Genomic DNA, 17,131 nt, shown 5'->3' with positions numbered 1-17,131 from the left:
TTCAAATGAACTCAAGGGTGAGTTCAGGTAAGGTCTTATAGTTCATAGTATATGCAAGTTTCATGTCTAGACTCTTAAACAAAGATTTCACATGTTTGTCTAGACCAATGCTTTTTAAAGAAGTATGAATAATGAATTTAGTAGCTTTCATACCCTTGCTCCTTAGAGACCTCAAATTTTCCCATTGTCTTTTTCTATTGAAGATGACTTGTAGGAAAGACGGGTCATTCCATTCCGGTGTTTCTTGCATTTCGACATCCTCCGCAGCATAGGATGCCTCTGGTTCACTCCTTATCCTCTTTGAAGGACCTTGCTTGCTTCCCTTTTTAGGTGCCATTAAATTTCTGAAATTTAAGACAAGAATTTCAACTCAAAACAAGCATGTAATCATCCAAATCAAATATAATAGAACAAATTAGTGAACTAATTCATCCTACAAACAATAATAGAACACTATAAAACCAATTTCTAGTATAAATAAGTGACAAATCAAAAACCCCCAAATTGATTTAGAGTTTGAGAAATTGGAATTAAAGAGATTAAATGGATGAAATCAAAGAGAAACAGAGTAGAAACTTACTTGTTGATGATAATGGATAAACAAACCATTAATTCTTGATGTTGGAAGAGGTTTTTGGTTGTGATTTAGGTGAGAAATGAAGAAAATAGAGAGAAGAAGGGAAGGTAGTACCGTCGAGGTGATGAAGAGAAAATGAGGAACAAAAGCTAAGTCCCGTGTTTTAATAAAAGCACACGAGTGGAAATACCCACGACCCCGATCGAGGACGCCCCACCCCGATCGGGGTTGACCGAGTCTTGCCGCTTTGACTTTTTTCCTTCATAGTTCTTATTCTTGTCTCGAAAATTAAAAATGACGACCCCAACCGGGGTTCCTAGCATGGGGAAGCGTGCTAACCCTCCAAATGGCCTTCTTCTCATCTTCAAACACCTACGAATCACAATTCAAAATACCAACTAGTCTAGAAATTATTTATAATTCTACGAAAACAGTAAATTGTTCAAAAACTAAAAACAAAAGCAAACAAAACCATGGGTTGCCTCACGAGAAGCGCTTATTTTACGTCCCGCACGACGTAGGAAGCTTGAATGAGTTATGCTTCCATATGTAGAGGATTCACGGAGACCTCCTCTATAATTCCAACGATCACACTATCATGATAGACCTTCAAATGATGGTCATTAGCTTTAAACGTTTCTCCATTGGTGGTCATAACTTCAACGGAACCAAACTTGTTGACATTAGTGACGCTAAACGGACCAGGCCACCTTGATCGTAGCTTTCCCAGAAAAAGCTTGAAATGGGAATTGAACAATAATACCTTATCACCGATTTTGAATTCTTTCTTGAGAATCTTCTTGTCATGCCACCTCTTTGTCTTCTCTTTGTAAAGACGGGAACTTTCATAGGCTTGTAAGCGGAACTCATCAAGCTTATTGAGTTGCAATAATCATTTTTCTCTGCTTAACTTGGCATCCATATTAAGTTCCTTGACCGCCCAATAAGCCTTGTGCTCCATCTTAACCGGTAGATGGCAAGCTTTTCTATAAACTAACCTATATGGTGAGGTACTAATAGGTGTCTTGAATGCGGTATATGATAGGCCCATAAGGTGTCATATAGCTTCACCCTCCAATCTTTCCTTGACTTGGCAACAACTTTCTCAAGTATAGACTTGAGCTCATGATTTGAAACTTCTACTTGGCCACATGTTTGTGGATGATAGGCCAAGCCTCTTCTATGGGATACCCCATACTTTGCTAGCAATGCACCAAGTTGTTTCTCACCAAAGTGAGTACCATAATCACTAATGACCGCTCTAGGCACGCCAAATCTTGGGAAAATGATCATTTTGAACAAATTAATAACGGCTCGGGCATCATTGGTGGGAGTAGCAATTGCCTCTACCCATTTAGAGACATAATCAACGATAACCAATATGTAACGATTACCTTTAGATGTAGGAAACGGACCTAGGTAATCGATACCCCACACATAAAACACCTCCACTTCTAGGATAACATTCAAAGGTATCTTATGCCTTCTTGAAATCGAGTCCGTTCTTTGGCAAGCATCATATGTCATCACATAATTTTTAGCATCCCGGAACATGGTAGGCCAATAGAAACCGGATTGCAACACCTTTGAAATGGTCTTGGATGGTCTATGATGACCACCATAAGGAGAAGAATGACATCCTTCAAGCACACCTTTCACATCCCATTGCGAGACACATCTCTGGAATAGCCCATCGGAGCAATGTTTGAACAAATAAGGATCATCCCAAAAGAAGAACTTGGCATCATGCAAGAACTTCTTCTTTTGTTGATATGAAAGGTCGAGTGGTAACTCTTTTCTAGCTAAAAAGTTGGCTATGTTGGCATACCATGATGTATTGGTCTCCAACATCATCAAGGAGTCATCAATGAAAGAATCATCAATAGGTATTGATGGGGTGATGTCGTCGCTCATCCAATCAAACACATTTATAAAACTCAACAAACAACTAGCTAGTGGTAAGTCGAGGTCGATCCATGGGACGGTGGTTACTCAAATTATTCAATCTAATTATGGTTATGCTTGGGGTTGTCACAATTATAATGGGTTGATGATTCTAAGCTAATAAAGGCAATAAACAAGCAACAAAAGGAAAGATGTAAACAATTGATTAAAAAGCACTAGGGTGTCATGGGATTATAGGGGAATCATGGGATATGATCATACAAACATGTTCTCAAATTATAAGCAAGCAATTATTGTTGTGATGGATTGAGTTGGGTTATATCTTACAATCCTAGGAAAGTTTGGGTCCCGGAGCCGAATCGATTAGATTGTACAACACCTACAAGTTGACTTAATCTTCCCTACTCAACAACATGCATGGTCTAATGAGACTCGAGTTGGGTTATGTCTTACAAGTCTCATTGAAAAGATAGGAGATGATAGTAAATGCAAGGATTCATAGGCTTAGCATTTCATCAAACATAACATGTGCATGAGTTGAGATCAAAACAAGCAAGCAAATAAAACATGAAAGCATATTAATTTAAGCATGAATCATTCCCCATGTTGGTTTCCCCTAATCACCCATTAACCCTAGCTAAGAGACTACTCACTTATCATCATATTGAACATGCTAGCAAGGTTGTCAATCATACTAACAAAGTGAAACATGATGAACAAATAAAAGTAATTAGCAATAATTAAAAAGAGATTAAGAGATTATACCTACTAATGATTCCAATAACAAAGCAAGAATAATAGAAGAACTTGATGATTGATGGAAGGTTGTCAATCTCCCAATAAACCCAATAATCTTCTAATTACCCAATAATAAACTTGAATTCCTCAATAATAAACTTGAACAATGATTAAAGGAAAGATTAATGTATATTTTGTGGAAAGATGAAATGATAATCTATTCTAATCTACTACTAATCTAATCTAAGGAAAGATTGATTCCACCTAATGAAAACTTGATTCTAATCTAATAAAACTTTATGGTTTGATTATTACAAATGGGGTATTTATAGTGGAAATTAGGGAGGATGCATTAGGGTTAACTAAGGGCTAAACTAGTAATTACACTTTTTAAGTTGAGCAAGGAGCCTCCGGGATTATCCGAGAGAAGGGCTTCTCTTATCGATGCTTGAGGAATGAAAATCTCGTGATGTGAAGAAATCGGGCGTCAAGGGTGAAGACGGGCTGATTTGTAGTTCACGTAGCAAGGAAAATCCCCCTGTCCAGGAATACGCCCGTCCCGAGCGAAATCCCAGCGTCTCGAGCTTCAACCCGAGCGGGTTGAAATCGACCGAGCGGGTTCACGGTATCCCGCTCCAGATAGACTTGACCGCGGGTTGAGCGCTATTCCCTTTCTTTTTGCTTTTAAGCCTAAGATTCCTCCATATACTCTTTATTTATTCTTCCTTGGTCATCATTCTTGCTTCCTCTTCATACTTAGTCCATCAAATATCGTCAATAAGCTTCCAAATATGCACGAAAGACGGGAATTTCCGCCTTATTATCTTCTTTCCTACAAAACATGTAAAATGCACTAGGAAAGCAAATAGGAAGGATTTGACGGATAAAATGGTCATGAAATGTTATAAAAGTATGCAAAATAGGCTCAATTAGGGGACTAAATGTGCGCAAATAATGTTCACATCAAATATCCCCAAACCGAACCTTTACTCGTCCCGAGTAAAGAGGTGAAAAAAAACTAGACCTTTATTTAAACTAACCTAATAATATAGCCGATATGAGACAATTAGCGGGTCTCACTCCGCCCCTTCAACTCACAACAAGACAACCATGAGGTAGGATGCCTTCTTGCAAGGCAAGGTGGGTCTTGCCAAAATGGCGACACATCCAAACTTTAAGCACACAAAATCACATAATGGATGCATCTACAAAAGAATAGCCACTTTCCTCATCTAAGTGGCGGAAATTATCTACAAGGGAAGCAATTCAAGGGTACACAATCCTTCATAGATGCAATTTGTTCAAACTACTAAGCCTAGAAGGATACCAATAAATCACCTCCAAAATGTGTCAAGCTAGGGTACCTTTGTCCTCAATCGTTAAATGCTTTTGTCAAGAGTAGACTCCCTATGGTGTTAGAAACACTGGAGGATCGCGGAATTCCCCCTCTTGCCTAGACAAGAAGAAGGGTCGTCCCCTCTCTACCATGCACAAAAATGGATACGATGGATAAAGGGATCAATAGATATTTGAGTTTCACTTTGGGAGTTTGCTTTCATTTTTGTTTTCCCCCCAATTTCATTGGCATTTGACCTTTGAGAACACTTTCTTTGCCATTTCTTTTGATTTTTGGCATTTCAATACTTGACAACTTTTTGAATTTCTTTTTTGAACATTTTCAAAGTCACCCCAATTAGTAACGAGGGTGCCTTGTATTTGAAGCTTTAGGAGTTTATTTTTGCTCCTCTTTTCTTTTGATGCATTTTTGCAAACTTTTCTTTCATTTTTCATTTCATTGAACTCAAATAGATTTCTTTTTGTTTTGTGCCCATTCCCTTTGATGACAAAAATGTGGTAGAACATGGATGAGTGATAGAAGTATGCATGGTTTCAAGGGTCACCTTGGAATAAACGGTAGCCAAGGAGTTATCACACCACAAGGTACTCTCGACTAGGCCTTAAACCATGGGTCAAAGGATACTAGCATGACACATCCTAGGGTGTTTTACAAGTATTCTACAAGCAAAGTCTTAAGAATAAAAAGCATCTACTAGGGCCTATATACACTTGTCAAGCTTCCCAAATAGACGGTTTCGCAAAATTTTCTAACATGCAAACTACATGACATGATGCAACTAACATTTGTACATCCTAATGCAAATGATTCTACCAACTAATATGCCAAATAAACTAAATGAAAGTCCTAAATTCACATTGTTATACCGCATCAATCAAAATAAAGCCACATAGTCATTAACATAAAGAGGAAAAAGGAGATTGGAAAGATCATACCATGCGGTCTTCAATATCCTCATGTCTCGGATGTGGCGTAGTCAATCAATGTGAACAAGGATGAACAAACACAATATATACAATAACAATATATACAAGACTACACTACAAAGGAAATGAACATGTTTTTGGATTTTTCAATTTTTCAAATTTTTATGGTTTTTGTTTTTATGAAATTAAAAGACATATTTTTGTGATTTTTCGAAATTTTTCAATTTTTATGCATTTTTGGAATATAAATTCCCATCCCCCACTTTATTTTGGACATTGTCCTCAATGTACATGTAGGAGTAGGAATGAAAAAGAAAAGCATGTTTTTGGATTTTTGATTTTTTTGAAATTGAAGTACAAATGCAATGATATGGTATGAATGAATGTATGCTCTAACTAAATGCAATTCTATATGACATATATAACAAGTGAATGCAATCTAAACTATACTATATGATGCATGATAAATGCTTAAGTCACCTATGATCAAACCTCCCCAAACCGATTTAAACACTATTTCTAGTGTAGAAATGAATAGGTTTGGCCATTAGTAACTAAGCATGAATTCTAGTCTATATGCAACTATCTACATGAATCATGTGGGATAAATACAATGCAAACTAATCTAATCATGTGAGGTATAATACAATGCAAACTATACATGAGAAATAGGGAAGGAAGGGTCTTACAATCACGATCTCAATCAAAGCCTCTATCACTAAGGCCATCATCATCTTCATTACTTTCTTCTTCTTCTTCCTCTCCTCCTCCTTGGTCATCTTCATTCAAGCCTTGGTTTGGGAACACAAGGTGCGGTTGCACCCAAGAAGGCCTAGGGCCATTAGGATCAATAAACCCTTGTTGTGCCATATGATAATATTGAGGATAGAGGGCCAAATAGTTGTCTTCTTGCCCTCGGTGCATCCTAACATCCATGTTGCTTATCATACCCATCAATATATCCATGGCCGATGGCGGGCTACTCGGGCGAGGGGGAGAAGGTGAAAAGGGTCGGTAGACATGGGGGTATGGAGGTATCTCCGCATATGAGGGCCGAACACCATGAAGGAATGGTGGAAATCCAAGGCTTGGACCTTGGGACGGTGATGGTGCATGGGAAGGAGTAGAAGGTGCCTCCTCACGTCTCCTAGGTGGTGGAACCCTAATCCTCTCAATGGGGAGGAGGTAGCTCGGCATGGGTGCAAGGTAACTCGACCTAGGTGTGATAGGAGGAAGGTCCCAACAAGGAAGGGTGAATGTAGTGCTTCCCTTGGTGTACCAATCAATACCTCCCAAATCATTATGTTTGCACCATTTGTGATGCCTAAAGATGACCCTCTCATTAAGTAAAGTATCTCCGGGTAGAGCCTCATACCTCCCATCATCATTAAATCCCGGACATAAAGCATTGGCCATCCTAGTCACAAGACCACCCATCACAATTCCCTTTGATTTTGTCTTACCCTTTGATAGATTTCGAAATCGGACAAGTAATTCAAGAGCGGGATTAAAGTTGTACTTTGGCAAACCTTGGACATTCAAATATGACTCAAGAAAAGTCATGTCAAGTTGACTCACACATCCCGTGTCACTTCTACCATGAATAGTCCCCGCTATAAATTGATGCCACATTCTAATAACCGGGTAATGAATGTAAAAGGCATGACACCTCTTAAAACCCTCTAATTCCAACCCGGTGATTGCTCTCCACAAATGTGACTCCGTGAACCCCACGGGCTTTTCAAGGTCGGTCTCGGGTATCGCAAGCCCAAAGATTTCACCAAAGGTACCCAAATGCATTTGATGGGTCTCATTACACAACCTAAATTCCAAAGACACCCCATATGTCTCTCCTTCAAATACTTTGAGACTAGACAAGAATTCCAAGGTGAGGCTAAGATATGTTTCCTCATGCATATTAAATAAAGTCTCAAGACCCATTTCTCTAAATAAGGACTCGGTTCGTCCTTCAATACCAAGTTTATCCAAAGTTTGACGACAAATGAAACGAGTGGGTTCGAACTCCTTACCAAGTAGTTTCAAAAATCGCTTCCTATGCTCATTTTTGATGAATACTACCTCCGGGAAATCATCAAGTTGCTCAATCTCCGGTACTAACTCCTCTTCTTGCATTTGGTACTCCGGTGGAGCATTAGAATTGCTTCCTTTCCTTCTTTTTGATCCCTTAGAAGTAGTAGCCTTACTCTTGCCCCAAAAATTCATTGTTGTAGCCTTGAAATCCACCAAGTATCACTACCCAAGAATGCCACAAATCTTCACAAATAAGAGCCAAACAACCTTGAAAATGCCTTACTAGAACACTAAAAGCAATGTAGTGAAGCTAGAAGGCAAAAATCAAACCCGAAAATCAATTGTTGCTCACGGATTTTTGGAGCTCCAATTTTTGAAATGATGAAAATGGGTGATTTTGAGCAAATAGAAGGTTGGAAAGTTGGTTTTTATTGTGTAGAAATGGTTTAGAATGATTTTTAGAGTAATTAGATGGTGATTTGGTTGGATTTTATGGTTATTTGGGTGAGTTTTGTGAGTTGAGGTTGAGTTTGAAGGTAGAAGATGAAGATGGTAGGTGAGCTTTGAGTGAAGAGTGATTTTTATAGCTGAAAACAAGGCATTCACGGGTTAAAGGCTGAACACGGGTGGGGTAGCAATATTCTGCCCGTGATACTGTGAGATTCCAGCAATCAGAAGGTGGACCCGCTCGGGACAGAATGAACCCGCTCGGGTTGGCTGTGAACCCGCTCCAGATAATTTCAACCCGCGCGGGTTGAGAGTAAAGAAGGGCGTTTTTCTTAAAATCCGCCCGGATTCTTGGGCAGAGAATTTTTCTTCTTTTCTTGGCCTTCAACCCGCCCGGATTTATCTCGGGATGGACGTCTTTTTTGAAATTATGGCCCAACACCTTTCCCTTGATAACACACTTACTCATAAGCCCAATTTTTCCATTTTCTTCATTTCTTGACATTTTTCATCTTCTCATTTTTATGAATTTCCTTCAAAAACTCAATTAAAAATATGAGATCCCTCCCTTTCATCTCTCATGCAATTAAATGAATGCAAAACTACACTAAATGCATATATACAAATTAATGGTTATTGAGGAACTCCATCAAACCAAGAACTATCAATTAACAATTTCATTGAAAATTATCACTAGCACTCAAAGCACGTAGAAGTCGGTCAAATTCTTGGGAGTGGGACATGAATAGGCATGCATAGCAACACAAGATTATGCAATGAAATAATGCCCAAGTAAAAGACCGAACAAGCATGTCAAGAGTATTATGACAAAAATCATAAGAAAAATGGATGGAAGGAACATGAAATGGGTAGTTGGTTGGCAATTGGCTCAACCCATCCTCCAAATAGTCAAAATCACCACATTCAATGCAAGTGCTCTCATTATCATCCAAGGTGATTTTAAGGGTGTCTATTTGAGGTTCCCAAATGTCCTCATCAAATTCCTCATCCCAACAAGGTCCATTATCAAAGGGGTTGTCATAGCAAGGCTCACCAAGCTCAACACAATTGTCTCCCTCAAATATGTCATCCTCAAAGGGTGAGTTTTCACTCAAGCTCTCATCCATATCACTCTCACTTTGCCCATTAACATCAAATTCCATGGAGGTTGATTTCATTGAAACACAAGAAGAGTAGGATGACGGCATCCAAGCATTAGTTTCACAATCAAAAATGTACTCCTCCTCATCATCACTCTCCTCATCTAGCACTCCATCTTCCCAAGGTGGGGTAATTTTGTGGGCATAGTAGGTTGGCTCAAGGTTATAGGAAGGTTTCTCATCTTCACAAATCTCATTTTCATCATAGTTTTCCTCAATGAATTTTTGAAATGTGGCTTTTATCACTTCCATACCTTCCTTGACATTCTCAAAGATGTCATGTATAGTTTGGTTAAGACAATGGGTGGTCATGAACTCAACAAATTCCCAAAATTCCTCACAACTCATCTCACATATCCTACCACCACTCAAGTGAAATGCCAAGTTGCGGGTTTCAAGGTTCATGCCATTATAAACAACACAACATGCTTCATAATTTGAAATAGTAAAACCATGATGCCAAGCATGAGTCGTATAATCTTCAAATCTTGCAACATATTTATCAAATGATTCATTTTCATATTGCCAAAAAGTGAATGTAGACATGTTGGGCATGTGAAAAAGAACAAGTACAAGAAATAAATTCCCAAGGAACCAAAATTCCTCAAGAAGAAGCACAACTAAAACTAGACAAAAGAACAATTCAAATAAACAACACCGTCCCTAAGAACGGCGCCATTTTGATGGGGTGATGTCGTCGCTCATCCAATCAAACACATTTATAAAACTCAACAAACAACTAGCTAGTGGTAAGTCGAGGTCGATCCATGGGACGGTGGTTACTCAAATTATTCAATCTAATTATGGTTATGCTTGGGGTTGTCACAATTATAATGGGTTGATGATTCTAAGCTAATAAAGGCAATAAACAAGCAACAAAAGGAAAGATGTAAACAATTGATTAAAAAGCACTAGGGTGTCATGGGATTATAGGGGAATCATGGGATATGATCATACAAACATGTTCTCAAATTATAAGCAAGCAATTATTGTTGTGATGGATTGAGTTGGGTTATATCTTACAATCCTAGGAAAGTTTGGGTCCCGGAGCCGAATCGATTAGATTGTACAACACCTACAAGTTGACTTAATCTTCCCTACTCAACAACATGCATGGTCTAATGAGACTCGAGTTGGGTTATGTCTTACAAGTCTCATTGAAAAGATAGGAGATGATAGTAAATGCAAGGATTCATAGGCTTAGCATTTCATCAAACATAACATGTGCATGAGTTGAGATCAAAACAAGCAAGCAAATAAAACATGAAAGCATATTAATTTAAGCATGAATCATTCCCCATGTTGGTTTCCCTAATCACCCATTAACCCTAGCTAAGAGACTACTCACTTATCATCATATTGAACATGCTAGCAAGGTTGTCAATCATACTAACAAAGTGAAACATGATGAACAAATAAAAGTAATTAGCAATAATTAAAAAGAGATTAAGAGATTATACCTACTAATGATTCCAATAACAAAGCAAGAATAATAGAAGAACTTGATGATTGATGGAAGGTTGTCAATCTCCCAATAAACCCAATAATCTTCTAATTACCCAATAATAAACTTGAATTCCTCAATAATAAACTTGAACAATGATTAAAGGAAAGATTAATGTATATTTTGTGGAAAGATGAAATGATAATCTATTCTAATCTACTACTAATCTAATCTAAGGAAAGATTGATTCCACCTAATGAAAACTTGATTCTAATCTAATAAAACTTTATGGTTTGATTATTACAAATGGGGTATTTATAGTGGAAATTAGGGAGGATGCATTAGGGTTAACTAAGGGCTAAACTAGTAATTACACTTTTTAAGTTGAGCAAGGAGCCTCCGGGATTATCCGAGAGAAGGGCTTCTCTTATCGATGCTTGAGGAATGAAAATCTCGTGATGTGAAGAAATCTGGGCGTCCAAGGGTGAAGACGGGCTGATTTGTAGTTCACGTAGCAAGGAAAATTCCCCTGTCCAGGAATACGCCCGTCCCGAGCGAAATCCCAGCGTCCTGAGCTTCAACCCGAGCGGGTTGAAATCGACCCGAGCGGGTTCACAGTATCCCGCTCCAGATAGACTTGACCCGCGCGGGTTGAGCTGCTATTCCCTTTCTTTTTGCTTTTAAGCCTAAGATTCCTCCATATACTCTTTATTTATTCTTCCTTGGTCATCATTCTTGCTTCCTCTTCATACTTAGTCCATCAAATATCGTCAATAAGCTTCCAAATATGCACGAAAGACGGGAATTTCCGCCTTATTATCTTCTTTCCTACAAAACATGTAAAATGCACTAGGAAAGCAAATAGGAAGGATTTGACGGATAAAATGGTCATGAAATGTTATAAAAGTATGCAAAATAGGCTCAATTAGGGGACTAAATGTGCGCAAATAATGTTCACATCAGGTATATCAATACCTCCATCATCATACTTTAATCGGGATAAGTGATTGGCAACAACATTTTCGGCCCCCTTCTTGTCACGAATCTCTAGATCAAATTCATGCAAAAGCAAGATCCATCTTATAATCCTTGGCTTAGCCTTTTGCTTGGCTAAGAGATGCTTTAAAACGGCATGATCAATATGAACAATGACTTTGGACCCAATCAAATAAGAGCGGAATTAGTCTAAGGCATAGACAATTGCAAGTAGCTATTTCTCCGTGGTGGCATAGTTGATTTGAGCCGCATCCAAGGTTTTGCTAGCAAAGTAGATAGCATGGAGCACCTAGTCTTTCCTTTGTCCGAGCATGGCACCTACCGCATAGTCAGTTGCATCACAAATGAGTTCGAATGGCAAGTTCCCCTCCGGTGATTGGATGATAGGTGCGGAGATCAAAGCCTTCTTGATCCTATTAAAAGACTCAAGACACTCATTAGTAAACACCAATGGAGCATCGTTAAAAAGAAGCTCCGTATAGGGTTTCGCAATCTTAGAAAAATATTTAATGAAACGGCGATAGAATCCTGCATGGCCTAAGAATCTCCTTACACTTTTGACATTTACCGGTGGGGGTAGTTGTTCAATAACTTGGACCTTAGTACGGTCCACTTCAATACCTCTTTCGGAAATAATATGGCCAAGCATCATGCCTTCATTCTCCATGATGTGGCACTTCTCCCAATTTAAAACCAAGTCAACTTCTTCACAACGCTGCAAAACTTTAGTCAAGTTAGCCAAACATGAATCAAATGAAGAACCATAAACACTAAAATCATCCATAAACACTTCCATGATAGATTCAATGAAATCAACAAAGATGCTTATCATGCAACGTTGGAAGGTAGCGGGGGCATTACAAAGACCGAAAGGCATCCTACTATAAGCAAAGGTACTATAGGGACATGTAAATATAGTCTTATCTTGGTCATCGGGGTGAATAGGTATTTGAAAGAACCGGAATAAGCATCTAAGTAGCAAAAGTACTTGTGACATACCAACCTTTCCAACATTTGGTCAATAAAGGGTAATGGGTAGTGGTCTTTTTTGGTGGCCAAATTTAACCTCCTATAGTCAATGCAGATGCGCCATTCCGTCACAATTCTAGTGGGAATAAGTTCATTTTATCATTTTTGACTACGGTGGTTCCTCCTTTCTTAGGAACCACTTGGACCAGACTAACCCATTTAGCGTCGAAAATTTCATAAATAATTCCCGCATCCAACAATTTAATGACCTCCTTTTTAACCACTTCTTGCATGTTTGGATTTAAACGTCTCTGACCTTGAACACTTGGTTTATGATCTTCTTCAAGATAAATTCTATGCATGAAAAAATCGGGGCTTATGCTCTTCAAATCATCAAGTTTATAACCAATGGCTTTCTTGTGAGTTCTTGAAACTAGAAACAATGAAGACAATTGAATCTCACTCAAATGAAAACTAATAATGACCGGACACATTTCCGACTTATCTAGAAAAGCATATTTCAAATTAGAGGGGAGGGCTTTAATTTCGGGTTTTTGTACCTCAAGATCTTGAGGAGTAGAAACCAAACCTACAAATTGTGAGCTTTCCTCCAATGATAGCTCTTCTCCATCCAAATCAACCTCTAAAGCATCCACTTCTTCACATCCAATCTCATCATCAACTGCAAATGATTCCAATAACAAGAGTGTCTCCAATGGATCTTTAGCCAAAGATCGAGGTATAGAGTTTTCTATAACAACATCAACAATATCCAAAACTTCAATAGGATAACAAGACTCTTCAAGCATTGGACTGTTCATGGCACTATTCAAGTTATACGTGACCTTATCATCACCAACTTCCAAAGTTAACTTGCCATCCTTGACATCAATTACCGCACCTGCGGTATGTAGAAAGGTCTACCCAAAATTATTGGGATTTACGCATCTTCGGCCATGTCAAGAACAATAAAATCAACTGGAATGAAAAATTTACCAACTTTAACGGGAACATCCTCCAAAACTCCTAAAAGGCATTTTATTGAACGGTCCGCCATTTGCAAAGTGACACTAGTATATTTCAAGACTCCCATATTGAGTTTATCACAATTGGAATATGGCATAACACTCATACTAGCACCTAAATCGCATAAAGCTTTATCAATAGTATAGGTGCCAATGGTGCATGGAATGGAAAAGCTACTAGGATCTTTAAACTTAGGAGGGCACTTATTTTGTAAAAGAGCACTACCCTCGGTGGTGAATGCTATAGTTTCAACATCATCAAAAGTCCTCTTCTTAGTTAAAATGTCTTTCATGAACTTAGTGTATGCTGGAATTTGAGTGATTAATTCGGTAAAAGGAACGGTTACCTGTAAATTCTTCACCATTTCCACGAATTTATCAAATTGAGTCTCCTTTTGATAGTTGGCCAATCTATGAGGGAAAGGCACTTTGACTTTTTCCGGAATATAGACTTAAATATCTTTCTTTGGATGAGCATCCTCCACATCTTTCTTTTCCTCTATGACAATGGGTTCAACAACCTTCTTTGGAATAGCATCAACCTTCTTTGAAATAGGTGACACCTTCATTTCAACAAGTACCTTCTCACTCTCTTTGGGCATAGGGGGATCATCATCCTTGGTACCACTTCTCAAGATAATAGCAATAACGGTATCACAAGGTGTCTCACCTTGGGGTGGTAGTTGACCCGTCTTCCTTTGAGAGCTAAAAGAGGCTAGTTGAGCCATTTGATTCTCTAGCATTTTGATGGCGGTATTGTGAGCTTGATCGCTCTTTTGCATTTGAGCCAACAATTCGGATTGGGTCTTAGCCATTTGCATCACTAAAGCTTCAAGTTTGCTCCCTCCTGGTAATTTTGTTGAGAATTTGAAGATTGACCTTGAGCTTGTTGGAGGTTTTGTTTAAAGTTTTGTTGAGGTGGCCTTTGATTTTGATTTAAATTTTGATAGCCTGGTGGATTGTAAAACCTTTGTTGTTGTGGAATGAAGGTATTTTGTTGTTGTTGTTGAGCCACAAAACTGTTTTGTGGTTATGGGGACACAAAAGTATTTTGTGGTTTAGGATTTAGCACATTTGTGCTCTTATAAGACAAATTTGGGTGGTACTTTGTATTAGGATTATAAGTATTTGAAAAAGTAATCAGTGGAAATGAATTTTGTCTAAAACTTTGAAAAGCATTTACCTCTTGAATGGTTAACTTACACAAGGCGGTGCAATCTCCCGCACCTCCAAAACCTTCACATACAAGTATTTGGCCGGTAGTGGACATAGCATTTACTTGTTGAAGAGATGAAACTGCACTTTGGGCCTCCAATTTTCGTTGAAGCAAGGCAATTTGAGTCTTCAAAACGGATGTATCGGAAGACTCCTCCTTAGTTGTCTTCAATGGTGTACTTCGGGATTTGACATATTGCAAATCATGAATCGCCATGGATTCAATTGTAGCATGAGAAATATCGGTGTTAAGTTGATCAAACCACCCCTTGTTAGCAGAATCGAGAACACGTCAAGACTCGTCACAACATCCATTGTAGAATGTAATAGCGAGGAACCAAGGATCCAACCCATGATGTGGGCATTGTCTTTGCAACTTCTTGTACCTTTCCGAAGCTTCATATTGGCTCTCTAGCCCTTGTTGACGGAACCCCGTGATTTGACTCCTCAATGTTTCTATTTTCTCCGGTGGAAAATACTTTTGATAAAAAGCAAGAGCCAAAGTATCCCAATTGGTGATCTCCATGGCGATTCTATCAAGGTTATTGATCCATAGCTTAGCCTTCTCCTCCAATGAGAAAGGGAAAAGTATCTCCCTTATTTGAGATTGTGTGACTCCCGTTTGCCTAATCATTGGGCAATAGTCACAAAAATTTTGCACATGTAAATTGGAATCCTCCAAATGACTTCCCCCAAATTGCTTTCTCTCCACAAGGCTAATGAAAGCCAGTTTGACCTCAAAATTGGTGCCTCCAATTTGGGTAGTAGTGATACCCCTAGGAAGCATAGCCGCGGTGGGCTTGGATTGATCGGAAAGTTTCACCATCTTCTTAATTGGTGATGATGGTGGCGGTGGAGATGATGAACTAGAACCTTCTTCTTCGTCACGAAGTGGATAATTAGCACGAATACGACCCAAACTACCAGGACTAGAATATTGGGCAAGCTCCTCGACATAATTGAGTCAGCTATGGAATGTTCTCTCATGCTCCGGATCAAAAGGAAGCAATTCTCCGGTGCGAGAGGACCTGGGCATAAGACAACAACTTCAAGAATCTTGTGAGTAACGGTCATAAGGAACAAGTGTTCTATAAGGCAAAAGAAAACATGATAGAAATGAACAATTCAAAATGCAACAAAACCGTGCTCCCCGGCAACGACGCCAAAATTTGATAGGCTATCACTTACCTAACAAAAATACCCTACACTTGGCTACAAATGAGTGTAGTAAATTAGGGGTCGAACACAAGTAGACGGGAGTTGCGTAGTGAAATGTTATGAATAGAATTGTATCAAGGTCGGTTACGATTGTTTGTTTGGTTTGATTGTTAAACTTGTAATAAAATGTTGTAAAATTAATATGATAAAAGAGTCTAGGGGAGTCGGGTCACACATGCAATTACGTAAATGCTCATGTTAAACTAGGAATAGATAATAACGTTAATTTTTTAGGTCTAATGACAACCACCTCTCGGCCTTATTGTCAACCATAGAACGGGTTCTAGCGAACTCTCGCTATTACTAGATCGGTCTACTAAAACAAGCTTAGTCTAATTCAATTTCGTGCCTCTCGACTTTTAAAAGTGAATTAACAAATTTAATCTAAGATAGTGATCAATTACCAAAGATTAGCAAACAATACAACCATGTGATAGAAACGATTAAACGATATTATAACATCCAAATTTAACAATTACAAATAATTTTTATGCATGGCTTCCCTAATCCGTAGACAAAATGAACTACTCACTCATATTGAAAACTAAGCTAATAACATATGATATGATAAACACGATGATAATAGAATTATAACTAAATGAATAATTATATTGGGAATTAAGATATTGCTAAATGATGATAGAAACATAAATATTAGAAATAATGCTTAATCAAATAACAAAGGAATGATAATGATATGTTAAACCAAGTAGTGTTAGTCCAGTGGTAGCCGGGTTAAACCTTGAAACTTGCAGAAATGCAGGAGTTGAGAGGTCCCGGGTTCGACTACCAGCTGGGGCGATGATCACTTGGCCACTGCTGCCCCTAAAAGGGGGTGGCTTACATGTCCATGTGGTGGGAATGCATGGACCCGGGGGGGATTCAACTCCCTCGTCATAAAAAAAAAAAGATAATGATATGTTATTAGCAAAATAAATAGGATAATATATATATATATATGAAAATGCTATGAATAAACTATGACGATAATAACTAGATAGTAAAATGTAATAAACTAGTAACAAAATGAAAATGCTAATGACGATAATGAAAACAATGTAACAACGATAATGATGATTGAATTAACGAAATAATGCTAGAAATGAAATTACCGTAACAAGGA

General features: G+C 38.3%; 1 protein-coding gene and 1 non-coding gene across 2 annotated transcripts; one reads left to right on the top strand and one right to left on the bottom strand.

The window, feature by feature from the left end:
• Window positions 1-1,112: 1,112 nt before the first annotated feature.
• LOC141627897 (uncharacterized) lies at window positions 1,113-13,643 on the bottom strand. The gene is made up of 5 exons (XM_074441098.1): window positions 13,547-13,643; window positions 12,766-13,451; window positions 12,150-12,296; window positions 1,576-2,257; window positions 1,113-1,429 (listed from the first exon to the last, which is right to left on the bottom strand). Exons 1-5 carry the CDS (start codon window positions 13,641-13,643, stop codon window positions 1,113-1,115), a joined length of 1,929 nt encoding a protein of 642 aa, XP_074297199.1.
• A 1,494-nt stretch (window positions 13,644-15,137) lies between these two features.
• LOC141636151 (small nucleolar RNA R71) lies at window positions 15,138-15,245 on the top strand. The gene has a single exon (XR_012540783.1). It is a non-coding gene; the product is annotated as a small nucleolar RNA R71 (small nucleolar RNA).
• Window positions 15,246-17,131: the final 1,886 nt, after the last annotated feature.

The sequence above is a fragment of the Silene latifolia genome, chromosome Y (genome assembly GCF_048544455.1).
Source record: "Silene latifolia isolate original U9 population chromosome Y, ASM4854445v1, whole genome shotgun sequence".
Classification (NCBI taxonomy): Eukaryota; Viridiplantae; Streptophyta; class Magnoliopsida; order Caryophyllales; family Caryophyllaceae; genus Silene; species Silene latifolia.
The sequence above is the reverse complement of the archived record's forward strand: the minus strand, read 5'-3'. Positions and strand labels throughout refer to the sequence as shown.